The 26,472-nt window shown below is 36.0% G+C and overlaps 4 protein-coding genes across 6 annotated transcripts; 3 read left to right on the top strand and 1 right to left on the bottom strand.

Annotated features, from left to right (window-relative positions):
• Positions 1–240: 240 nt before the first annotated feature.
• Positions 241–5,174, top strand: LOC132614604 (uncharacterized). 2 transcript variants are annotated; one of them, XM_060329088.1, is made up of 7 exons: positions 241–705; positions 1,851–2,025; positions 2,320–2,500; positions 2,573–2,656; positions 2,850–2,957; positions 4,077–4,346; positions 4,830–5,174. In XM_060329088.1, exons 1-7 carry the CDS (start codon positions 417–419, stop codon positions 4,923–4,925), a joined length of 1,203 nt encoding a protein of 400 aa, XP_060185071.1. In that variant the 5' UTR covers positions 241–416; the 3' UTR covers positions 4,926–5,174. The 2 variants fall into 2 exon arrangements, with proteins under 2 accessions (XP_060185071.1, XP_060185072.1); XM_060329089.1 differs by having other exon boundaries at positions 243–705; positions 4,819–5,174.
• A 3,430-nt stretch (positions 5,175–8,604) lies between these two features.
• Positions 8,605–19,260, top strand: LOC132614284 (uncharacterized). The gene is made up of 7 exons (XM_060328699.1): positions 8,605–8,952; positions 9,661–9,835; positions 16,265–16,445; positions 16,524–16,607; positions 16,800–16,907; positions 18,137–18,406; positions 18,881–19,260. The coding sequence occupies exons 1-7, from the start codon at positions 8,688–8,690 to the stop codon at positions 18,974–18,976; spliced, it is 1,179 nt and encodes a 392-aa protein (XP_060184682.1). The 5' UTR covers positions 8,605–8,687; the 3' UTR covers positions 18,977–19,260.
• On the top strand, positions 9,843–16,257 carry LOC132614283 (uncharacterized). The gene is made up of 4 exons (XM_060328698.1): positions 9,843–11,970; positions 12,058–12,759; positions 12,848–12,966; positions 13,050–16,257. The coding sequence occupies exons 1-4, from the start codon at positions 10,962–10,964 to the stop codon at positions 13,527–13,529; spliced, it is 2,310 nt and encodes a 769-aa protein (XP_060184681.1). The 5' UTR covers positions 9,843–10,961; the 3' UTR covers positions 13,530–16,257.
• A 559-nt stretch (positions 19,261–19,819) lies between the features above and the next one.
• LOC132613898 (violaxanthin de-epoxidase, chloroplastic) lies at positions 19,820–24,465 on the bottom strand. Of its 2 annotated transcripts, none has more exons than XM_060328187.1 (6): positions 24,274–24,465; positions 22,415–22,698; positions 22,130–22,296; positions 21,173–21,269; positions 20,699–21,090; positions 19,820–20,479 (listed from the first exon to the last, which is right to left on the bottom strand). In XM_060328187.1, the coding sequence occupies exons 2-6, from the start codon at positions 22,667–22,669 to the stop codon at positions 19,978–19,980; spliced, it is 1,413 nt and encodes a 470-aa protein (XP_060184170.1). In that variant the 5' UTR covers positions 22,670–22,698; positions 24,274–24,465; the 3' UTR covers positions 19,820–19,977. The 2 variants fall into 2 exon arrangements, with proteins under 2 accessions (XP_060184170.1, XP_060184171.1); XM_060328188.1 differs by lacking the exon at positions 24,274–24,465 and adding an exon at positions 24,064–24,250.
• Between the last annotated feature and the right edge of the window lie 2,007 nt (positions 24,466–26,472).

Raw genomic sequence — 26,472 nt, 5'->3', positions numbered from 1 at the left:
TTATATAATCCTACTACATAAATAACCTTTAATATAATCCTAATATATAAATAAAGGTTAGTAAAAGTTAACGAGGTTGATAACTATTTGGTGAAAGTAATTATTAAAAATATCTATCAATTTATGAATTTTTTTGTAATATATAAATTTATGAATTAAGTTTTATATTTAAAAGTTTTGAAATTATGATTTGGAGCCTTTTTGGGTGATTGTGAGATGAAATAAATCTCTTGTCCAAACGCTGATCGGTGACATGAAACGACATGTTGAAACGCGTACCGAGAAAGAGGCAGTCCTTTTTGGGAACGCAAAAGGGAAAGTAGGACTACACAAAGGCTTATAATTAGTGCGAAGTGAGTGTAGAAGAGAAGTTACCAGTCCGCCGAGCAGCAGCGAGCAAGTGATCACAGTGAGGCATGTCTTACATTCCACCCCACAAGCGGCACACTAAGGGTTCCCCGTCGCCGAAACCAACTCCGGCACCTGAATCCCTCATACCTTCCTTCAGAAAAAACCTGAACTTTAGGGAGCAGAAGGGAAAGGAAAAGTATTTGGGCGGTATCCTTTATGCTCGTGATGCTGTTAGGAAATGGTTCCCAGTTGGCTTGACTCATCATTCTCAGTTGACATCTCTTGTTAAGCTGGAACCTGTTTCAGTTGAGCGAAAATCAGGCGAAACCCCTCTTTCGCTGGTCCTACTGCAAGGTACTACTACTTTCTTCTTCTTCTTCTTCTTCTTCTTCTTCTTCTTCTTCTTCTTCTTCTTCTTTTTCTGGAAGATAATCCAATAACAGTCTACTTCTCTCTAGTATATGTGTTGATTTGCTTCTAATAATGTATTTGATAAACGCTATTGCGTTAAGTTTTTGTACTTTTGTGCTTTATTGGTTGTACGCACAAGAGTGTTTTTCCTTCTATACTATTAGTCAAAGTATATTCTTGTAGTTTCTTGTTCATCGATTTCTGTTACTATCTGTTGTTTCTTCTTGTACTTCGATTATAGTATTATTTTGTTGTAGTTACTGTTTTTTTTTTCTTCTTCTTTTCTTCCCGGAATGCTTTGTCATTCTATCTTTAGAATTTTTGCCGTGGCTTCTTCACTTCCGTTATTTCTTTTCCGTACTGCTTTGATATGTTTTTCCTTGAGCCGAAGGTCTATCGGAAACAACCTCTCTACCTCCCAAGGTAGGGGTAAGGTCTGCGCGTACACTCTACCCTCCCTAAGAGCCACTTGTGGGATTACACTGGGCATGTTGTTGTTGTTGTCATCATCAGCTGGGATTGGTATATGCAGTGAAACTTTTTGAACGTGACTAACAACTCCGATGTGGATGAGTTTTGGTTGTCTTCATATTCTGGGTGAAAAAACAGATAGAGGGAAAATCATCTCAAAATGCTGCCTTTATTTCTGCTAGGTTTGAGGTGTCTTTGTGTCTACTTTAATGTAACTATCACACGAGCGAATAGTCACAATTGCGAAATACTAGAAGAATTGGAAAGGAAAAAAATTAATTGCAAAGAGAGACAAAATTGAAAGACCATGTAGTCATATGCAGGATATTGAATGGGATGGACGTCAAATTTATGTTAAGCTTAAAACTTTATCAGTTAGAATTGCTACTTTAAGATTAGTACATATTATGTGTTAGAGTAAGGAATCTGTCGTTGGTGGTGTTGTACCCACCTTTTTGTTTTCTGCTGGATTTTCTAGTTCGGTAGATCAGGGTTTGAAACAAGGACGTATGTATCTCTAAAATCCTTCGTCTGATTTTCGTGGACTACAATTTTTATTTCTGTTTCTGAACACTTAATTCTGTGATCTTTACTAAGCGATATCTATACTTTTCTAGGTTGCAGCGAAGGAACAAATGAGCTTATGGATGAGCCATGGCTCTTTGTGGCTAAAAGTGTGATGGAGGATTTACTTTTGTCATTTCAACATGTGAAGTGTGAAATGGAGGAATCTAATATGGAAGAATTAAAGCCGACTCTAGTTGCTCGTTTTGGAAGAATTCTCTTTTATGGGTCAGTATGGCTATCTCATGTGATCTTTTCTCATATTATCTTCAATGTGTACTACTTCCACCTACTATTAAATGTAACTATTTTTAATATTGTCCAAATATGTATGATTGCACATGCATCTAGGATCTATCTATACTTTTACAATATTATGTCAATTATGTCATACCCGACTCTTAACTTTTCTCCTAGATGTTATAATGTTACTTCTTTTGTGGTGTCTGAAGCATTACTTTGTCGAGTCGATTAAATCCAATACATGTTCCTGTAATCCTCCTCAAATTCTTTGTGATGCAGCAATTCTGCAAATAGTCAAGAATCCTTGAAAAGTAACCCATTGGGTGAAACCACATTGAGGCAAATGAAAAAATCTTTCTATACAAATGTTCCTCTGTCATATATGGAATATATAAGAAACGTTGCAGTTGAGAAACTTGACTTAAATTATGTGGAAGAGAAGGAATTATACTACGTCGAGGTATTATTTTCATAACAAATGTCTTTCTCTTTATGCGTTGGTTCTTTAAGTTCTATCCCTTGTGTTTTGTAGCTTTCAGATAACTTGCGCTCTGATTCAACTGTCTCCTGCAAATGTGTGGTGGCCAAGGATCAGAAAAAAATTCAGGTCTATAAGGTTAGTTCTCAGTTCCCCGCTTCTTGATGAACTTGTAAGATGCCCAATTAACTGTCTACTTCTCAACTTTAGCAAAACAACATTTATTCTTGTCATGAACAGATTTACCTCCTCTTACCTATCTTTTTGCATGCTTTGTTCTTGCAGTTTGTCTTTCTTTAACTATCTTCCGACGTTACACTTTTTCTTTTAGATTGAGGTAAACCATGTACGCAACATGGTTGCAGATATGAGCTGTCTGGGCAAAAGTTTAGACCTAAGGTTGATGTTACAGACCAAGAAAATCATGACAGCTTTATCTGTAAGTTACTTCCTCCATTGAGGATTAATTTTCTCTGTGTGCTAGAATGAATCAATATATTATTTAGATTTAAGTCTCCATTTGTTTGTTATTTCTTGCTGTTCTTTTACCTTTGTTAACTCGTTGGTCATATTTGAAAGTTCTGCCCAACGGCTGGATTATATTTTCTCAACTGAGAAACATCTCCATTCAATTGTTCTTGGTGTAAATATCTTCTTTTTTTTTTTTCCATGTTTTATGGCTTTGGGGGAGTGTTGGATGTTTGAAAAAGTAAAGTGAATAACATGTTGGGCTGATGCTCAAATACATGTCTGAAAAAGTAAGAGAGAAAAAAAAAGGAAAAGGAAGATACAGAGGCAAAAAGTAGAAATGAATATATTCTTCATAGGCATTTAGCATTAGGTTGGTTTCTTAATGAATTTGATTTGCTTTGGGATCTCAAAGTAGCTACCATTATCTTAATAAGATTTAAGGGCTTCCAAAGCCCGACTAAAGGTGAAATTAAATACAAGTAAGCAGAGTTCCTTTTGGTGGAAAAGAGGTGTCTTTTGATTCTTCAAATCAAATGCCTTTAGCTTCCAGAAGGATAGTGTTGCTTGCCAGGTGAATAGTACCAGGGAAAATATGTCTGAAATTTACATAGGCAAGTACTGATACTAATAGTACTCCAGGATTCAAAGTGATATCACCCTAATAAAAGGAATAACAGAGATTTTGAAGTATGCATGTCTTATCAAAAGCATTTAGTCAGTAATTATGTAAAGGATTAAAGTCTAGGTTTCAAGCTTCCGAGGAACATATGCTTTTTTGCTATTGCATGAACCTGCCATTCCGGGAAAGCGAGTTTTCTTTCATGAGATGAGCAGGGTAGAAAGGATCAGAGCACAACAAAACCCATAGACTTGAGAGTAACAGTGAGATTTGGTTTGCACTTTTGATGTACATATTTTAACTCCACTCCGGTGAACAATGACCTTTTCCCGTGTAACTGATTTTATATGCACTTAAATTTCCATCTTCTCATCATGACTTCTGCACTCTTAACTGAAAAGGGGCCAGTAGTGTTATCTCTATAGCTTAAGAATGTGATCTTATTTAGATTACTCTGCTTTTTTCCAGGATGAGGAGATCAACGGACTTAGAAATCTTATCGGCTCTGCCGTTTTGGACTCAGAAGTTAAGGGTGGGTTGAGATGGCCCTTTGGCGAGGATTCATCAGGGAATCGATATGCTGTTATCAGTGTCTGGCATACAACTGCAAAGTCATATGGAAATTCGTCAATTAGGTTTAAGCTTCGACATGCAGATCGATTTGATTTCCGGTCTTCAATTGGTGAGGTTTCCCAGGAGGCTAGCCTGAAAATGCCTGGGATTGTATCCGAATTGCGGGTAGGTTTTCTTTTCCTGATGAGCAATTCTATATATTTCTGTTTGTAATACGTCTGTGTGCTTGCATTTGGCCCGGTTTACCTCAAAACCATATCATATCAAAACCAAACCATATCATAATATTCTTATAAATAAGATTTGAATATTGTATCCCGTACCCACTTAATGATTACATGCACCAAATTAAGCAAAATATCATCCAGAGCAGCTCGAGCAACAAAAATTACTACTGATTTCTATCTATTTCATTTCTGTCGGAAATTATCCAACTTTTTGCGTCTTCAAAGAATTTTCATTAAGAAGTTATAATTGAGAAATACAGTAGCTCATGTTAAATGGTTACATAACTGGCATGTGCCAAGGAAAGACAAACAAAACCATGCAATGACTCTTCATTGTTGAATTGATATATTCTTTTTCTGATTTGCCCCTTCACTACTTAAATAATTAAATTTGATTTACATTTTCTTAGCGGAAATGCAGAAGCAAACGATTGATGAGAACCTGGTGCTTAAAATGCTTGAAGAAAACTTGAAGTTAATCTGGGATCATTGTTTGTCTGATGGTTCTTCAAGCTGACCAAGTTTCGTGGCCCTTCACTTTCTTTTTGCAAAATATCTGCAGAAACTGCTAGATTCACAAGTTATGTTTGGTTTACCTTTTGAATTTTGTGGTGGCCGGGGAATGTATAGATGTATATTGCTGAATTGTTAAACCCAAAACCCTGAATTGTTTTCTGCACTGTTTAGTTTGTGTATGGATTGTAATGAACCAAGGCCTCTGATGTTAGTGGCATCAGTAAGGAACACCAACTGCAACCTATAGAAATGAAGTATATCAGATTGTGCTATCTTTCTGATTTAGCACCGTGGAGAGAACTAAACCATCAAGAGGATCCTCGTGTGACAGATTGGTCTAAGATCATATCAAATCTTACTATCAGATTCACAGCCAAGAATTTTGCCACATTCACAAGTAGATGGAAATTCTATAATACATAAGTAGGATTTAAGGTCAAATATTGAGATGCAAATAAATTTTCACCTCATCAAGATTAAGGCTGATCCAATGATGAAATATTTATGAAAACGTTGTAGCTAAATCCTATGAAGCATCTCAAAGATGCTTTCTTTCCCTTTTGATGACAAGCGAACTCGCAGCCGTTACCCTTCATTGCTTCATTGCGCACAGGGTAAATTCCGCTCCTATGCAATGGCTTGCTAGCAAACCACACAAGAGATAACCCGAACTAGGTAAGCCTTGTGCGATGAGCTCGACTCAGAAGGCAAATCACATGCTTTTTGTTGGCAGGGCCTAAGACTTTCATTATGGAAGCCTCATGCTCAACCAATTAAGCCACCCTTGCGGGTAGTATGCCATTATCTCTAGCAGTTAAAAACTTATAATTAACAAATACAATAGCTGCGAAGCCGAAAACTTATAAAGCAATCAAAAGCTACACTTCCATTTCCCAACACTTCCAATCTTGCTCCAAATATAGATCAGTTAATTAGTCTCCAATAGCACGGAGCTTGTTACAAAGATCTGAGGGGTTGCATTAAGATGATAGTAATCATTCTAAGGTCAAGGGACTAACTTTCATGGGCTACAGCTTTTGATAAAACCCGAAAAAGACTAAGTTTTTCTTTTTCCAGTTCTGTGGATGAGCTCCAGACCAGACAAAGCAGATATCCGTCGGGGAATTTTGAGGTTATTTTTGTTAGGATGTTGAGGTTAATAAAGAACCAAATTGTTGGATTCACAACAAGCTTGTCATGAAACCAGGCTTTACTTAACCAATCCCCAGACAAATTCACGTGTTCACTTTGCTCTTACTCTTCGAGCGTTCTACTCCAGCAATGAGATTCCAATGAAACTATCCAAAAGCTATCCTTTTCATATTTATATACTGCTCATAAGTCATTACTTTACTTTACTACTATATAGAAGCACCAGTTGGTGCACTTTTTCGTCGTCCGTTTGTGGGCCCAAAAAAAAATTGTGGGCCCACATATTAAACACAAATCAACCAATATAAAAAATAAAAATAAAAAGTGTGGTCCCCATATTAAACACAAACCAACCAATATTAAAAAAAAAAAAGTAAAAAAAGTGGAACCCATCATCTCCAAACTCACGGAAAAAAAAAATGGACCCCATATTAACAAAATCAAGCAACATAAAAAAAAAGTGAATCCCATATTAAAAAAACAAACAATGTCAAAAAAAAAACGTACAGACTTTGTATTCGTAGCAAACACTAATATAATAAAGTTTTAGGGGTTGAAAAGGTGTCCGAAGTAGGTTTTGTTTGAAAAAACTTAGTTTTTTTTTCATACTTTGACCAATGATTAGTCGTGTGTCAAGACTCCGAAACGTCAATATTTTATATAGAACCTGATATTTTTTTCTGCGTACAATAATGTAGGCCCAATACATCAAGATACGTAGACGTTCAGATCGTTATTTTAAGGGTTGAAAAGGTGTCCGAAGTAAGTTTTGTTTGAAAAGACTTAGTGTTTTTTTCCATACTTTGACCAACTTACATATACTGTCAGGCCCATTTGCACGTAGAACTTGCAAATCATGATAATAAATGTCTGCAACTTGCAAATAATGATTTTCATTACAGTAAGAAAGAAGCATAAGATTTCCATCACAGTAAGAAAGAAGCGAAAGTGATTTTGGGCAAAGCCTCCTTCACGCACGAATTTCGTGCGTGAAAGGCCCAAGGTTCATTTTTGCACTTTGGTCCTTTCACGCACGAAATTCGTGCGTGAATTCTATTTATGTGTTTTTTTTTTCTGTACTACTTTGGTTCAACTTTTCTTTTTTTATACTACTTAAATCGCGGATTCACTCTTCTCTTGTAGCTTTCCCAACCCCGCTCATTCCTGCCACGATCCAAAATCCCTTACAGTCATTGCAAAAGCGGAACTCCCTTAACCCAGGCCCCCTTGCAAATGCTGCCATTGCAAATGCGAGCATGGCCTGCAAATGTGGCTGCACCAAAAAATAAAATAAAATCTGCTATGAGCATTTCTCAACTGAAACCCTTGGATTCCAACCCCAACTCGTCAAACAAGTACCAAATCGCAAATATAACATGTACCAAGCTTCCAAACATAAAAATAAGCGTTAAGTCTTAAAATCAAGGGTCAGACCGTTACCGTTTATAAGTGTTTTCTTTCTCATCCAATATGGGATGGCCTCTAAATTTGTTATGTTTATTAGGCTAATCATTTCTTAAATTTAATAGCCCTGTATTGCGTGAGCAAATTTATTAGTATACACATATTTATCACACATTAAAATTTAATACAAGTTCAATTGACAAAAAAATATTTTTTTGTAATTAAAAGTTATTTAAAATAGACAAAGTATCAAACTACAATTACACTACAATCACACTACGAACAAATAAATAGATTTTGTAATGATTATACCGTTAAAATACTTACTAAGTATTCACCCCTCTCAATTTGTTTGTTTGGTTTTGATCTGATACAAAGAAGATTTTTGAATTTTGTAATTTTAAATTAAATAAATGAAATGTACGAAAATGCCCTTTAATCTTGTGGTCTTAAACATGTTATGTGAAAAGTTGAAATTAAAGAGATATTCTTTTTTTTATGGTCTTAAATTAAGGATGTTTGTTGTATTTTAAACATACCATGTACTCCCTGCGTTTCAAATTATCTGTCATTTTTTTATTTTACACCCTTAAGAAATATTAATTAGGAGGGGTGTCTGACTAACTTTACTCTTCTTTATGTCATTTCTCTCAATTAAATATTTACTCTATTTATGTGTCATCCATAATGACAAAATTCTTCTAAGGATATAGTGGGAAAAAAAATAAAAAATTACTCCCTCCGGTTCAAAAAGAGTGTCCACTAAGCGTTATTTTTTTGGTTAAAAAAGAGTGTCCATTTAATCAAGAAAGAATTAATCTTGTTTTTTATAGATTTGTCCTTATTAAGTATTAAGTGATCAAATCTCAATGTTTGTTTAATTAGAGTTAGTTTAGTCAAATTACTTATTTTTGTCTAGGAGTTGATTATTATTTTCTTAAAAGGCATGCAAATGGCTAAGTGAACACTATTTTTAAATCGGAGTAATATTAATTATATTTTAAAATTCTAAAACGATAAATAATTTAAGATAACTAATTTTAGTACCGACATGTAATTAGAATTTTAAAATTGGGAAACTTAATGTATAAGAAAGATGGGGACAGGAAAAGGGAAAGTAATAAGAGTTATAATTAGAGTGTGAAGTGAGCGTAGGAGAAAAGTGAAGAGTCGAGGGAGGAGCAGAAAGTGATCGTAATAGTTGGGCATGTCTTACATTCCACCGCACAAGCGGCACACTGAGGGTTCCTCGTCGCCGAAACCTGAATCTCTGATCCCTGCCTTCAGAAAAAACCTTCATTTCAAGTCTAGAAAGGAAAAGTATTTGGGTGCCTTCATTTATGCTCATCATGCTGTTAGGAAATGGTTCCCCGTTGGCTTCACTCTCACTGATGATCATTCTCAGTTGAAGCTCCAACCTCTTTCATTTGAGCTCAAACCAGGCGACCCTCTTTCTTTCGTCCTAAGTCAAGGTAGTACTACTTTCTGGAAGATAATCCAACTACACTAAACTTCTTTCTGCTTTATACGTGTTTCCAATGTATTTGATGAATGCTGCATTAGCTGATTGTACTTTTGTGCTTTACTAGTTGTACGCACACAGTTTTTTTTTTTTTTTTTTAAATTAAGTACATTAAACATCAGGGGCTGAACCCCCGCGGTACATGCAGTGAAGGTTTTTGAACATGAATAGCAACTTCGATGTGGATGAGTTTTGGTTGTCTTCATATTCTGGGAAAGATAGAAGGAAGTTCATCTGAAAATGCTGCCTCGACTGTCTTTCTTTCTATTTTAATGTAACGAAATACTAGAAGAATTGGAAAGGAAAAAAATTAATTGCAAAGACAGACGAAACTGAAAGACCATCTAGTCTTATGCAGAATATTGAAATGGGATGGACGTCAAATTTATGTTAAGCTTTAAAACTTAATCAGTTAGAATTGCTACTTTAAGATTAGTACATATTATGTGTTAGAGCAAGGAATCTATCGTTGGTGGTGTTGTACCCACCTTTTTGTTTTCTGCTGGATTTTCTAGTTCGGTAGATCAGGGTTTGACACAAAGACGTATGTATCTCTAAATTCCTTCGTCTGATTTTCGTGGACTACAATTTTTATTTTTATTTCTGAAATCTTAATTCTGCGATTTTTACTAAATGATATATATATATACTTTTCTAGGTTGCAGCGAAGGAACAAATGAGCTTATGGATGAGCCATGGCTCTTTGTAGCTAAAAGTGTGATGGAGGATTTACTTTTGTCATTTCAACATGTGAAGCGTGAAATGGAGGAGTCTAATATGGAAGAATTAAAGCCGACTCTAGTTTCTCGTTTTGGAAGAATTCTCTTTTATAGGTTAGTCTCGTCATACTAGAAATCCTTGAAGTCTTTTGTACCCTTGTGAAAACTAATACCTATCATGTGTCCTTTTAATTCGAAACATATAGCAGGCATTTAACAATCAAAACCCCCCTCCTTCCCCCCGAAAAAATAGGGTGGCTGTTTCTCTTTTGTACCCCGTATCATTCATCTCCTTTGGCTTGCGAATAATAGAAAATACAGATGATGAAAGTCGGGAAGTGTTTAAGGCTTTAAGCAATAACTTATATTGGGGAATCAACGAATATAGGAAGAATTAATATAATGCATGATTAAATTGCCTCCCCCTCTCCCACACACACAGTGACAAAAACAACAATAGGTGATTTCTTCTTATCTTTCTAAGCCTGGGTGTGCGGAGTTACTGGGTACCTATGCGAGTGGGAGATAGCAAGTAGGTTCCTGGTGGAACAGTCAGTGTTATTAAAGGCGAGCGCCTTCTCGCCTTTGGCGAGAGGCGAGGCAAGGCGTGGCTGCTGCGCCTTTCATGGCCATGGCGAGCAGACCTTCAAAAGGCGCGCCAATGGCGAGAAAGGCGCTAATGGCGCATGGCGAGGCGAGCTGGAAAGGCGAGGCGACCAGAATTTAAAAAAAAAACAATTAAAAGAAGTGGAGGACTTAAATAAAGTGGAGGACTCTTTTCATGTCCCCTTTTTCCGTTTTGTTGTCTGACACTAATTTGTTTTCTTTATTTAATAAATAAAAGCTCCACTAAGTTCTTAGTGGAAAGTTTCAGGTATGTCTCTTTCTCCTTCTTGTTTTTCTTCAGTTCTTCTTCTTTCTTCCTCCTGTATTTTCGACTTCTGCTTCTTCGTCTGTTCTTCTTCTTTCTTCTTCTTTTTTTTCCGGCGACAATTGGCCTATTTCCGGCCACCTCTGGTTTTTTTTTTCCTTCTTCTATTCTCTTCTTCTTTTTCTGTTTTTTCTCCTCTGTTTTTTTACCCTCAGTTTTTTTCACCTCTGTTAATTGCTCTATTTTTTTCTCCTCTGTTTTTTTTTCTCTGTTTGGACCAGTGAGACAGTGGTTGTTTTGCTCCTATTTTTTCTGTTCAATAATTGTTTAAATTTTGTTATACAATTATAAACAGTAGGTTCAAATTCAATGGAATCGTCGGACACTAGCAAAAAAGACATAGGTTGGAATTATGGTGCCAAAGGCCCAACAAAAGATTCAGTCACATGTATCTTTTGTCGAGAAACTTTCAATGGCGGAATTACTCGACACAAACAACATTTGATTGGTGGTTACAGAAATGTAAAAAAATGTGGAACTTGTCCTCCTGAAATTAGGGAAGAAGTAAAAAAGTATGTTGAAAGTAAACAGTTGTTAAAAACTCAAATGTTGCACCAACCATCCTTGGCTAATTTCTCTGATGAAGATGATGAAATGAGGCCTCCTCCCTCAAAAACACAAAAAATGTCATCCAATGCATCATCCACGGCACGGACTGCCAATGTGAAAGGTCCCATGAATCTTTATTACCCGCAAACATCAAAGGGGAAGGGAAGCAGTAGCACGGCAGCGTCTGATGCATCCAAGAAGTTGCTAAGAGATCGCGCTGTAAGTGCTTTTGCAGTATGGGTATATGATGCAGGGCTCCCTTTTAATTGTGTAAATCACAAAAGTTTTGATAAATACATTGAGGCCATAGGACAATATGGCCCAGGAATGAAACCTCCTACCTATCACGAAATTAGAGTTACTCATCTAAAAAAAGAGGTGGAGAAGATAGATGAGATTATTGAGGAACATAAATTGATATGGACAGAGTTTGGGTGTTCAATTATGATGGACAAGTGGACAGCACGAAATGGAAAAATGATCATCAATATTTTGGTCAATTCTCCATTAGGTGGTGTGTTTCTTGGGTCAGTCGATGCTAGTGATGAATCTACAAATTCCACCAAGATGTTCAACTTGTTTGAGAAGACTATTAAGCAAATTGGACCGGAAAATGTTATACAAGTTGTTACCGATAATGCTAGCGAGAATGTTAAAGCCGGTGACATGATAATGGGTGTGTACCCGCACATTTACTGGACTCCATGTGCTGCCCATTGTATCAATTTGATGTTTGGTGACATCTTCAAAATAAACCCGTATGCTTCAGGTGAAAAAAAATAGCTCTAACTTTCTTTATAGCTTATACTATATGCTTATTACTTATTACTTAGCTACTGAAATAATCCTTTTACAGTTTTTCAGAAGGCCATTAAGATACATTCTTACATAGCAATGAGACCATTGTTGTTGAACATGATGAGAAGATATACAAACCAAAGAAATTTGGTGAAACCGGCTAAGACAAGATTTGCAACGGCCTTCTTAACTTTGCAATCTTTTTACATGCAAAAGAAAAACTTGAGAACTATGATCTTCTCAACCGAATGGACAGAAAGTAGATTTGCAAAGGAACTTTTGGGAAAAGAAGTTGTCAGACATCTTACTTCTACATCTTTTTGGAATGATGTTGTTAGGGCACTTAAAGTTGGTTCACCTTTGATAGTAGCGCTTCGCTTGGTGGATGGAGAAAAAAAACCATCAATGGGCTATATTTATGAAGCAATGGATAGAGCCAAAGAAGCTATTGAAAAGGGTTTTCATGGTGATCGGAAGCAATATGAGAAAGTTTTCGAAATCATTGATCGGTGGTGGACGGACCAACTTCATAGACCTTTGCATACAGCAGGCCATGTTTTGAACCCGGGAATGTTTTACGCTAATTATCAAAATAAGACTTTATCAACAGAAGTGTGGAATGGTTACTTTGAATGTGTTAATAAGATGGTCCCTAATGCAACACAAGATGCTCTCATCAAAGAGCTTCATATGTATAAAAATGCATTGGGGACTTTTGGTATGCCTCAGGCTATAAGAAACAGAGACAAAACATCCCCTTGTAAGTGGGTTGATTTAGTTATTTTTATAGCTTTACTTAAGTTATTTGACTTATTTATAATTATTAAACCTTTAATTTTTTTTAATAGCTGAATGGTGGTCGGTATTTGGTAATCATACTCCAAACTTGCAACAGCTTGCCATAAGAGTATTAAGTTTAACTTGTAGTGCATCCGGATGCGAGAGAAATTGGAGCGTGTTTGAACATGTGAGAAGAAGATTTATTATATTCTAATTTCTATATACATTATTATTAGTATCTACTAATTAGTTTCTACAACTTATGCGCAGATTCATACCAAAAAGAGGAATAGGCTTGAACTATCGCGTCTCAACAATCTAGTGTACATTAAGTACAATAGAACATTGAGACGTCGTTATGATGTTGGCGATACCGTTGATCCAATTCTGTTGGATAATATTGACGAAGCAAATGAATGGTTAATTGGATGCCCCCAAAATGAAGAAGAGGAACTAGTATACGAGGGATGTGATCTTGATTGGGGTACTGTTTCTAGGGCGTCTGGAGTTGAGGAGAATATCTATAGTCTTAGGGGTGGTTCTTCAAGTTCAAGGTCACATAACAAGGGCAAAAGAGTAGCTACTATTGCTACAAGCTCACTTCGGTCTCGGTGCTTAATTGATGAAAACTCCGAGTCCGTGACCGAGACCGAGCCCGAGCTCGAGGAGGAAGAAGATGAGGAGCAATATAATGTTGAGAATCTTGGATATCAAGAATTTGGAAATCTTGAAGATCTTGAATTTGAATAGACTTTTAGTATTGCACTATTGCTTTAATTTTAGTATTGCTTGTCTTGTCACTTATGAATTATTGAGTCATTGACTCGTTCAAGTTATGGACTTTTAGTATCTACTATCTATTTTTAATTTTTGAATTGAAATATTTGCTAATTTGTTATTGCTAGTGAGATTTTGATTATTTACATATGCAATTAAATATTTTAATTTTTTGGTATTTATTGGCGCCGCCCTTCAAAAAGGCGAGCGCCTCGCCGCGCGCCACGCCTTAAGGCGAGGCAGGCCCTTGTCGCCTTTAGTCGCCGCGCGCCGTCCAAAACACTGGGAACAGTTGAGGTGCACACAAGCTATCCGGACACCATCACTATAGAATATGTGAGCATTGATGTGAATAATATATTGTCTATATATGACCAAGTAACAAAGATATTCGTTAGTTGGGTAATCTCTTCTAGTTTTTGTCATTAGGAAGTTAGTCAAACCCATTGAAGACATCAATGCTGCATTTTTTTCTGAACAAACTTATTGGAAGTTGTTTCCTTTATCATTTTTTTTTTCGTACCCTGCGAAAACTGCTACATCAAAAGATAAAAAGGACCTTATCAAAACTCAAAGATCACAAAAAATTCTACTATATTGATGGGCACGTTATGTTTTCTGATTTCTCATAAACTGGCATATAGAATTGCACAAAAGAGTGGTATAGAGATTATGCCCAAGAAGTTTGTCCTCTGAATTAGAAGTGTACTTGGTTTCTCTCATTCGTCATAGTTGTAGTATTGTAGCCTTGATGCCCCATAGTTGTGGTCTTTGCAATTTGCTACTCTAAGATCATGTCTCCCAGTTGTATTACTTCAAGAAAATATTTAGTCAACCAGCTATGCTTCAATTCCGATCTAGTTAGGAGTCGTTATTTGAATTCTCTGTATATCAGCTTTATTCAAGTCCTTTTTATTATAGTACTCAATATTTTGTCTTATAAGGCAAATTAGGACTTCTCTAAAACTACTAGTTCTCTCAATCACAAACTTATTTTACGTTGACATACAACTCCTAACTAAATGCAAAGTACTCCTAACAAACTCTAAGTCTAATGTAAGTTTAACAACAATTAGTTAGTAAACCCAACTAGGTAGTGTTGCTTATCTGCATTCTGTTCTTAGCTGATTCTACGTTAATTTCAAAAAACGGAAAAGGTCCAAAAATACGCTTAATGTATGGGAAATGGCTCACAAATACCCTCCATTCACCTATTGGTCCAAAAATACCCCTCCATCCACCTATTTGGTCCAAAAATACCCCCAACCTATTTTTTTGCTCAAGAATACCCCTCAAACTAACGCCCTAATTTTGATGATATTTTTCCAATTTTAAAATGCCACTTTTGATTGGCCACATTAAACCCCACCCATTTAATCAAACCCATTTTGTAACTTAAACCCTCCTCTCTCTCTTGCTCTATATATATATATATATATATATATATATATATTGTGGCCATACTTGCAAGCATATCTGATGAGCAACCATGGGTAATGAGCCGGCATTGATGTACTCAAAGTTACTGTAAGAAGAGCAACTAGAGTTCTCCCAAGAAGGAAACTACCTAATGCCACATGATAGTTCGAAACTTACTCTCCTAAGAGACTAACACAAGAGAGAACGCAGACTATCAAATAATACCTGGACTAGCTCACTTACGGGAACATCATTTCCGATGAATTATTTATCAGAACAGTTAATACTTGAAATTCAATTTCAACAACTTCTTTTTATCATCATGCACTAACATAAAAGGTTATATGCAACAACTCGGGCAATTTGAACAAAAACTTGTCTAAGGAATTAATTAGCTCAACAGCACCTACCCGATTTTAAATATGCACCAATGCAAGTTCTTAATTCTTGGCAAAAAAATTATAGGCCTTTTTATTAAGCTTCCATAACATCAAAATGGCCACAATATATCATAAACCAAAACTCGAAAAAATCAAGATAAATCATGCGACATTGATGATCGATAATTCGAGCACTGGATGTTGTTGGGAGTGAGAATGAAATGTGGATTTAAAAAAATGGGTCAACGGGTTTGGGTTTCAAAGTTGATGGGGTTTAATTTTTAAATTAAATAATATATGTGGCCAATCAAAACAAGCCACGTGGCATTTTAAAATTGGAAAAATACCATCAAAATTAGGGTGTTAGTTGGAGGGGTATTCTTGAGCCAAAAAAAATAGGTTGGGGTATTTTTGGACCAAATAGATGGATGGAGGGGTATTTTTGGACCAATAGGTGGATAGAGGGTATTTGTGAGTCATTTCCCATACGTTAGGGGTATTTTAGGACCTTTTCTGTTCAAAAAATTATAGGTCTTTTAACATAATTTTTTCCCTATGATTTTAGGTATTCCTCATCTTTTTCTATAGCACTTTTAATCACCATAGTTTGTCCTATAGGTTTGTTGTAAGATTTGGCTATCTCATGTTATCTTCAATGTGTGCTACTTCCACCTACTATTAAATGTAATTATTTCTAATATTGTCCAACTTGTATGATTGCACATGCATCTAGGATCTATCTATACTTTTACAATATTATGTCAATAACTTCATACCTGACTCTTTGACTTTTCTCCTAGATGTTATGATGTTACTTCTTTTGTGGTGTCTTAAGCATTACTTTGTCTTGTCAATTAAATCCAATCCATGTTTCAACATGTAATCCTCCTCATATTCTCTGTGATGCAGCAATTCTGCAAATAGTCATGAATCCCTGAAAAGTAACCCATTGGATGAAACCACATTGAGGCAAATGAAAAAAAAATTCTATACAAATGTTCCTCTGTCATATATGGAATATATAAGAAACGTTGCAGTTGAGAAACTTGACTTAAAATATATGGGAGAGAAGGAATTATACTACGTCAAGGTATTATTTTCATGCTTCTAACAAATGTCTTTCTCTTTATGCATTGGTTCTTTTAGTTCTATCCCCTGTGTATTGTAGCTTTCAGATAACTTGCGCTCTGATTCAACTGTCTTCTGCAAATGTACGGTGGCCAGGGATCAGAAAAAAATTCAGCTCTATAAGGTTAGTTCTCAGTTCCCCGCTTCTTGATGAACTTGTAAGATGCCCAATTAACTGCCTATTTTTCAACTTTAGCAAAACAACATTATTCTTGTCATGAACAGATTTACCTCCTCTTACCTATCTTTTTGCATGCTTTATTCTTGCAGTTTGTCTTTCTTTAACTATCTTTCGACGCTACACTTTTTCTTTTAGATTGAGGTGAACCCAGTACGCAACATGGTTGCAGATATGAGCTGTCTAGGCAAAAGTTTAGACCTAAGGTTGATGTTACAGACCAAGAAAATCATGACGGCTTTATCCGTAAGTTACTTTCTCCATTGAGGATTAATTTTCTATGTCTGCTAGAATGAATCAATATATTATTTAAATTTAAGTTCTCCATTTGTTTGTTATTTCTTTCTATTCTTTTACCTTTGTTAACTCGTAGGTCATGTTTAAAAGATCTGCCCAATGGTTGGATTATATTTGCTCAACTGAGAAACATCTCCATTCAATTACCCTTGGTGCAAATTTCTTGTTTTTTTTTCCCCATGTTTTATGGCTTTGGGGGAGTGTTGGATGTTTGAAAAAGTAAAGTGAATAGCATATTGGGCTGACCGTATAGACTCCGGTAGGGTTAAAATGCTCAAATACGGTGGCATTATTTTTGGAGTCCTCTAGTTGCTGGAATGAGCTAGATATGAATCATTTCTACAACGAAACACAGATGAGGGGAAGTAGAAAAGAGAAAAAAGGAAAAGGAAGATACGGAGGCAAAAAGTAGAAATGAATATATTCTTCATAGGCATTTAGCGTTAGGGCGGGTTCTTAATGAATTTGATTTGCTTTGGGATCTCAAAGTAGCTACTATTATCTTAAGAAGATTTAAGGGCTTCCAAATCCCAACTAAACGTGAAGTTACACACAAGTAAGCAGAGTTCCTTTTGGTGGAAAAAAGGTGTCTTTTGATGTTTCAAGTCTAATGCCTTTAGCTTCCAGAAGGATAGTGTTGCCTGCCAGGTGAATAATTGTCCAGTTATCTAGTACCAGGGATGACACGTTTGACATTTACATAGGCAAGTACTGATACTAACAGCACTCCGGGATTCAAAGTGATATCACCCTAATAAATGGAAAAAACAGAGATTTGGAAGTATGCATGTCTTATCAAAAGCATTTAGTCAGTAATTATGTAAAGCATTAAAGTCTAGGTTTCAAGCTTCTGAGGAACATATGCTTTTTGGCTACTGCATGAACCTGACATTCCGGGAAAGCGAGGTTTTTTTCATGAGAAGGGTAGCATGGATCAGAGCACAACAAAACCCATAGACTTGAGAGTAGCAGTGAGATTTTGTTTGCAATTTTGATGTACATATTTTAACTCCACTCCAGTGAACAAGGACCTTCTCCTGTGTAAATGACTTTATATGCACTTAAATTTCCATCTTCTCTTCGTGACTTCTGCACTCTTAACTGAAAGGGGGCCAGTAGTGTTATCTCTATAGCTTAAGTGTGTGTTCTAATTTAGATTACTTTGTGCTTTTTTCCAGGATGAGGAGATCAATGGAATTAAAAATCTTATTGGTTCTGCCGTTTTGGACTCAGAAGTTAAGGGTGGGTTGAGATGGCCCTTTGGCGAGGATTCTTCAGGTAGTCCATACGCTGTTATCGCTGTCTGGCACACAACTGCAAACTCATATGGAAATTCGTCAATTAGGTTTAAGCTTCGACATGCAGATCGATTTGATTTCCGGTCTTCAACTGGTGAGGTTTCACAGGAGGCTAGCATGAAAATGCCTGGGATTGTATCCCAATTGCAGGTAGGTTTTCTTTTCCTGACGAGCTGTTCTATATATTTCTGTGGGTAATACATCTGTGCGTGCTTGCATTTGGCGCGGTTTACCTCAAAACCATATCATGATATTCTTACGAATAAGATTTGAATATTGTATCCTGTACCCACTTAATGATTACATGCACCGAATTGGGCAAAATATCATCCAGAGCAGCTCGGGCAACAAAATTTACCACTGATTTCAATCTAGTTCATTTCTGTTGGAAATTATCCAACTTTTTGTGTCTTCAAAGAATTTGCATTAAAAAGTTATAATAAAGACATACAGTAGCTCATGTTAGCGAATAGTTTCATAACTGGCATGTGCCAAGGAAATACAAACAAAATCAGGCAGTGTCTCTTCATTTTTTAATTGATAAGCCTTTGTGTTTCTTTTCTGATTTGCCCCTTCACTACTGAAATAATTAATTTGATTTACATTTTCTTACTGAAAATGCAGAAGCAAACGATTGACGAAAACCTGGTGCTTAAAATGCTTGAAGACAACTTGAAGTTAATCTGGGATCACTGTTTGTCTGATGGTTCTTCAAGCTGACCATGTTTCGTGGTCCTTCACTTTCTTTTTGCAAAATATCTGCAGAAACTGCTAGACTCACAAGCTATGTTCGGTTGACCTTTTGAATTTTGTGGTGGCCGTAGAATGTATAGATGTATATTGCTGAATTGTTAAACCCAAAACGCTGAAATGTTTTCTGCACTATGTAGTTTGTGTATGGATTGTAATGAACCAAGGCCTCTGATGTTAGCGGCATCAGTAAGGAACACTGGATGAGATTGTAAATAGTTCTGTTGTGTAATGTATCGAACTTCTTATTTGAACATGCTGTTGAGTTGGCATATTAGATTTTACTGAATGTGGGAAATGTAAATAGCTTATTGATGCATCAAGGAAGAATCTTACGATATTTGCACACAGCAAATAAATGCAAGACGTGGTGTAAGAACTTCTATCACTTAGCGCATGCTGAAGTGTTGATCAAAATTGTCCGATATATAAGCGTTTTGAGTGCGAAAAAAGTATTTAGGTCCGCTATAAGCTTTAGCTTTCTTCAATGTAGCTCAACATTATTTCATACTCTTAGAACAAAATCTGAAAATACCTTTTATAATTTCTTACTCCCTGAATTGTAGTTAATCTCGCGACATGTAAAGATGGGGCTTGATCTTTCTATAAAGTATGTATAAGGTCAAGCCAGTTGAGCTAACAATCATTGCACATGAGGGAGATACAAGAGACTTTATGCATTGACCTGTAAGTGACACCATAGATGCACTTGTTTCTAATTGCAAGGCTGTTTGTATTGCTCTTCAAATGAGAAAGATCAACAGAATATGGGCACTTACAAATATTAGAACATCATTCAAGCCCTGATAGGGGTTTTAAAGGAGAAGAAATATATATTATTATGCCTCTAAGAGAGAAGGCAATACGTGATATATGATCAATTTATTCCAGGCAAAAAAGAATCAAATCCAAGCTATACATTCTGTATGTGGATAGTTTCTATGGCTTGAATAATACTCTTTCAACAGTATCTACCTTAATTTCCTTATTGGTAATGCGTTCCCGAAGAGTTTTTCTACCTCAGTTGCTTCCATTTTAAGTCCATCCAAAATCTCCATTTCTTCTTTGCTCAGCTCACGTATTAAGTTTTCTTCATCTTGTTGCAGCTCTTTGAAACCTTCAGACAGTCTACTGAATAAGCTGACTTCTTTATCTCTCACCTTCTCAACTTCTTCTTCTATCTCCTCGACTTCTTTTATGATTGTCCTCTCTCCTTCTTCCACTTTCTTCTCCAACCTCTCAACAAGCGGAGGTTCAGGGCCACAAGTATTGTCTGTTTTTATCCATGTGTTGAAATCACGACCAACTTTTTGAGCTGCGGTTTGCAACTCAGGTATAATGCTTTCAGGCAAAACTGCGCTTCTTGTATAAAGTACTGAACCGCCATATCCATCCCATGCATCATTTCTGCCCTTATAGTACACAAATATGTAGTCATCTGGACTATTCTCTACTTTGGATGACAAAATATACCTGCAGAAAAAATGAATTCACATGTTTATTTAATATAGAAGATAGCTCAACTGCAATGCAAGTACAACATAGCGGTACAATTTTGCACACGAGATAAGGACAATGAATTTCAAGATTGAATTTGACTCAAACTTCTCTCGCGAAGCCTAAATATTTATCTATCAGGATGGTTTAGGCCAGTATGGAGACACGATATCAAAGAGGTATTAAGGGAAATACCAGTCATCTTGGTAGTGAAGATACTCATTATCATGATTATAGAGTATCCCTGGATACTTTGGATCTTGCACGAATTTTTGCACTGCTGATCGGGTGAAAAATCCTCCATCAGGTGTCCGTATTCTCCAAGCCAGATTTCCCACAAGTTTGTTATCTTCTGTATGGAACTCATGCAATTGACAGTCAAAAGCATCAAATGTGGGATTTAAACCGCGAGTGATGTACCATTTTCCACTAAAATCGTTCATGTTAAACTTTTGGACAAGAACACTAGGATCAGGTACAGGAAATTCACCCACATCAGATTTACGAGGTACGCATTTCTTTCGGGAGACTGCACATTCATTGAACTCGTCTACAACACTATTTTCAAACAAATCACCACATTTTATCTGCAGCCATATTCCATCACATATTAATATTACATAAATGTGATCAAATCAATATTCAGTTTAATAAGCTGTTTGTAGACACCTGACATTCTGTTTCATCAGGTCTATTGTTGCAAGTCTGGAGACAGGCAACATTAGCTGCACATGCAGGGTTCGCAATGCACTTGGCAAGCTCTAACCTGAAAGCATAATACTTCCATAAGTCAGCTAAGAGTGCCAGACATGCATGCTGGAATAAAATTCAGAAACTCATCTCAATACTAATAAAGCATTGCTGTTCTAGTGGCCAGGTGAGACAAGGGAAACAATTGGGTTGTTAGAAGAAGTTTTGGGAGAATCAAGTTCATCAAATTTCGACATATCCATCGAGACAAAGTAAGCTATCTTCCGAGTTTCAGGGAAAATTGAATAGCACAGCAGCAGTATCAGTTATTTTTACCACCATATCAAAAAGGGAAAAAAATGGTCTGAAAAAACTTGCTGGAAATAAGTCAAATTCATACTGCTATTCTCTTGGCCTAATTAGAACACAGGAGGTCTAACAGTCTCAAAATGAAAATGGAGGTAGATGGAAAAGCATTACGGTTGGGATTATGGTTCAATTCGGACATGCATAAAACATGATTTATTTGATTCCAACAACTAAAATTGAGGACGGTTGATCAGAAAAAGTTAGAAACAATTTAGGTCGACTTGATATCTTTCAGAGTAAGCAGGTTAAGATGAAATATATCCGTCAAAACTGAATTTTACATCTTTACCATTCAATTGTTAAGCCAGGATGATAATCCAGTGTGTACAAACAAGAACTAATATCACATCCTTATATTTTTATATGGAATAGAAGAAATCAAGCTCAGAACTTGTGAAGGAAACATAAAAGGGGTAGCAAAGCAATCAGGAAAGGTCTATGTAGTTTACTGACATCTTCTTATCAAATTCATTGGTTTTTAGAAGAAATTAGGCTATGATTTTTATGCAGCAAAATATATTGGTAGCTTAGTATAAGGAAGTATTCTAGTAACATGTGCACAATTACCTGCACTCTTTCAGTAAGCATGTACAAGTTTTGAGAGCATCAACGGCATCAGCCTTTGAAGTAACTGACAAAATGAATATAGCTACAATTGCTGTTTTGGCCAATTGGCCCCATTTCTTCCGAACTATCAAAGCTACATCTTCTGGAAATTTGCATATTGTATTTCCCTAAAAAGTGGACTTCTTGTCAGCAAAGAGAAAGAAGAGGAAGAAAAGAATGTAGGGGACAGAGCTAGATCCCCACATTCCCTTTGAAGCAACAGAATAAAGGTTTATCAAAAGTCACCTTAGGGACATTCTGGTTAATGCTATGTGCGGAAGGGAGCTTCTGTTTCCATAGTTCCAGACCTCTAGAATCCAAACCACAGCGTATTCTAGGAGATTTCTGCAAGTATGTAGGTATCTGTCTACTGGAAGAAAATTTCGCTATGACTATACTACCAAAGTAATTAAATCTTTTATGACTGTGAAGCTTTGACCCAATATGACATCTGATGGTTTCATGGTTGGCCAGAAAGTTTGAATGAGGGGCGAGAGCCATTATTTAACCAGATGACCACCAACTGCAACCTATAGAAATGAAGTATATCAGATTGTGCTATCTTTCTGATTTAGCACCGTGGAAAGAACTAAACCATCAAGAGGATCCTCGTGTGACAGATTGGTCTAAGATGCATATTCTAGGTGTGTGCAGATACAAATCTTACTATCAGATTCACAGCCAAGAATTTTACCACATTCACAAGTAGATGGAAATTCTATAATACATAAGTAGGATTTAAGGCCAAATATTGAGATGCAAATAAATTTTCACCTCATCAAGATTAAGGCTGATCCAATGATGAAATATTTATGAAAAAGTTGTAGCTAAAACCTATGAAGCATCTCAAAGATAAAGTATGCCATTACCTCTAGCACTTAAAAGCTTATAATTAACAAATATAATGGCTGCGAAGCCGACACCCCTCTTAAACAAAACTTATAAAGCAAACAAAAGCTACACTTCCATTTCCCAACACTTCCAATCTTGCTCCAAATATAGATCAGTTAATTAGTCTCCAATAGCACGGAGCTTGTTACAAAGATCTGAGGGGTTGCATTAAGATGATAGTAATCATTCTAAGGTCAAGGGACTAACTTTCATGGGCTACAGCTTTTGATAAAACCCGAAAAAGACTTAAGTTTTTCTTTTTCCAGTTCTGTGGATGAGCTCCAGACCAGACAAAGCAGATATCCGTCGGGGAATTTTGAGGTTATTTTTGTTAGGATGTTGAGGTTAATAAAGCACCAAATTGTTGGATTCACAACAATCTTGTCAAGAAACCAGACTTTACTTAACCAATCCCCAGACAAATTCACGTGTTCACTGTGCTCTTACTCTTCGAGCGTTCTACTTCAGCAATGAGATTCCAATGAAACTATCCAAAAGCTATCATTTTCATACTTATCTATATACTGCTCATACGTCATAACATAATTAAGCCCTTGATTTGTTCCCTGTCACCCCGACTTCCATGTCAGTTTCAACCTCCCACGATCCTCTTCGATTTCAACTACAAACAAAATACTTTCAACACAGGTTTTAGCATAGTTCATAATCATTTTTTGTGCTATGCATTACACAAGCAATCAAGAACTCAGCCTCCGCCCCCAAACCCTTCCGTTTTTCTGTCTGTTACCCTTGAGTTTACTCTTTCTACATTCAAAATTGCACCTTTACACAATTAAGCATGTACAAGCATCTAAAAATAGCCTGATTGACAGTATCTCTCTTTCTTCTTCTTCTTTCCATTTGCACCCCGAAGACCAAAGTATAGCATGCTCTAAACTAGACTGAAAGTACATGCATACAAGCACATCATATAAGTCAATGCAGAATCATATTCTATCAGTATAAGACCAATAAACTAATTCTTGTATACAACAAGGACATACCCAGTGTAGGATGTACGCAGACCTTACCCCTACCTCGAGCAGGTAGAGAGGTTGTTTCCGAAAGACCCTCGGCGCAAGTGCAGCAAAAACTAATTCTTGTGTGCATGTCTTAATTAGTCAGTTGAAAATGTTTCCAGTTTCCAACTGATTCACAAACTCTGGAGACATCAAAATGAAAATGCTATATAAACAGAAATGCCAATAACTCACCTCATGTAAGTAGAGTGCTATGCAGATTGAACATTGAGCATAAAGAGTGTTATCGGGTTTGTATCTTTTTTTTCTAAATTAGGGTGTTTAAGTGTGAAGTAGTTGAGGGAAGGGGAAATGGATGGAGGAGGATAAGACATCTTGTGATAATTAGCTTTGCAACGTCAACCACATTTCTTTGTTGTGCACTATCTTTTTTTTTTCTCCTTTTGGAAGTTTTGGCAATTGGCTAAAAAAGGATCAAAATGATTCTTAATGTATAGGGGTTGGACAACTTTGGTCCTTAATGTATAACACTTGACAAAAAGAGTCCCCTATGGATAAGTAAAGTGGACACTTTTAACCCTTAACCCTAAAACTAAGGGTGGAGGTCAAAATAAACTGTTAAACTTAACCAACCATTCCACTCGAGAAAATGACAAAATGGTCTCTTATGTTTGAGGGTAGGTGCAAAATAGTCCCTTCAGAATACATTGAACAGTTCTAGTCCTTTAAAGTTGCCAAGAATTAACACTTTTAGTCTCCGCCAAATATTTATCAAAGAGCAATGTTAGATTTGACAGAAATATACAATTTGCTCACTTACATTGCAAAAAAATAGCCCAAAACTTAGAGCCTGTTTGGATTGGCTTATTTTAGGTGCTTTTAAACCAAAAGTAACTTTTAAGCACTTTTGTAGTGTTTGAGTAAAATAAAAAAGTGCTTTTAAGCACTTGTTTTTAAGCCAAAACAACAAAAATAAGCCAAAAGTCATAAGCTAGAATTCTCAACTTATGACTTTTGGCTTATAAGTCAAAAGGCATAAGTCCATCCAAACTGGCTTTTACATTGCAAAGCTTTAGCCCAAAAACACTTTTATACAATGTTATACACTTATATACAAAAGACAAGTACATTATGTATATAGGTGTTTAAAGGTGTATAATGTGTAGGTATATAAACTAAAATATATATAATTATCTAATATTATACACGAAAATTCGCACGTATACACATTTATACATAATTATACAAATATTGTATAATGTGTAGGTAGATACACTAAAAAATATAATTATACAATATTATTCACGAAAATATGCACGTATACACATTTATACACAATTATACAAATAATGTGCAGTTATACACATTTATACCCACTTATACAATTTATACAATATTGTATTGTATAAGTGGGTATAAACATAGATCTAGATTGATTTTGAATAAGAATTGCACTTTTATACAAGGCAGATACATTATGTATATAGGTGTATAAAAATGTATAATAGTGTATAAGAGGTGTGTATACACCCATATACACTATTATACAATAATATACACTAATATACAAAAACTAACTTCGTCTTCTTCCTTGCGTCTCTTCTGAAGTTTAACTCAAATCTGATTAAATCTACTCCAAATCACTTCAAAATTTAAGTTTTGAACTCCTCGTGATGTTTCCAATTGGAGCACCACCTAATCCAAACAACTAATAAACTCGAAAAACCCAATTTCCACCACCACCTCCTGCTACTCCATCTCCTCTCAGTGGCGGAGGCACAGTGTCAAAGACGGGTTCGACTGAACCTACAAGCTTTTATTCAAACCTTATATTTATTTGAAGAAATTTATGTAATATGTTTAAATTAGTAATTTAGAACCCAGTAACTTAAAGGGTTTGAATTCAGAACCCACAAAGCTCAAATTCTAGCTCTGTCTTTACCTCTCCTCTCTACGCCTCTCTCTTCTTACTTGCATCTGACACAATCTATCCAATTTTTTTTAAAAAAAGGCTTCCGATCATTAAAAAGCGCAGGATATATAAAAAGAAAAACTTCAGTAATATGTGTAACAGAATCGAAAAGAAAAATACCTTGAAATAGGAGTTGTTAATAAGATGGTCGAGGGTTTCACAATAATCAGATGTATCTTAGTCTTCTTTTTCTCTGATTATAATTCCGATGAAGAGGGTTTTGAGTGTGGGAGGAGATGTTAGAGGAAACGGGGCGGAGAGAGAGGAGGAGGAGGAGAGGGTGGGTCATTTTTTGTAAGATTTAAAAAGGTGGGTCAATTTTGGTAGCATTATTACCCTAATTAACATACAACGTAATTATCTCAAGAATGAACTTGCATTTAGAATTATAATCTTTGTAATTTCTGCTATTTTTGATTTACTTTTAAAGTCTGATGCACCTTTTTGAGGTTAATTTAATG

This window comes from Lycium barbarum, chromosome 10 (assembly GCF_019175385.1).
Source record: "Lycium barbarum isolate Lr01 chromosome 10, ASM1917538v2, whole genome shotgun sequence".
NCBI lineage: Eukaryota > Viridiplantae > Streptophyta > Magnoliopsida > Solanales > Solanaceae > Lycium > Lycium barbarum.
This window is presented reverse-complemented; position numbering and strand designations above follow the sequence as displayed.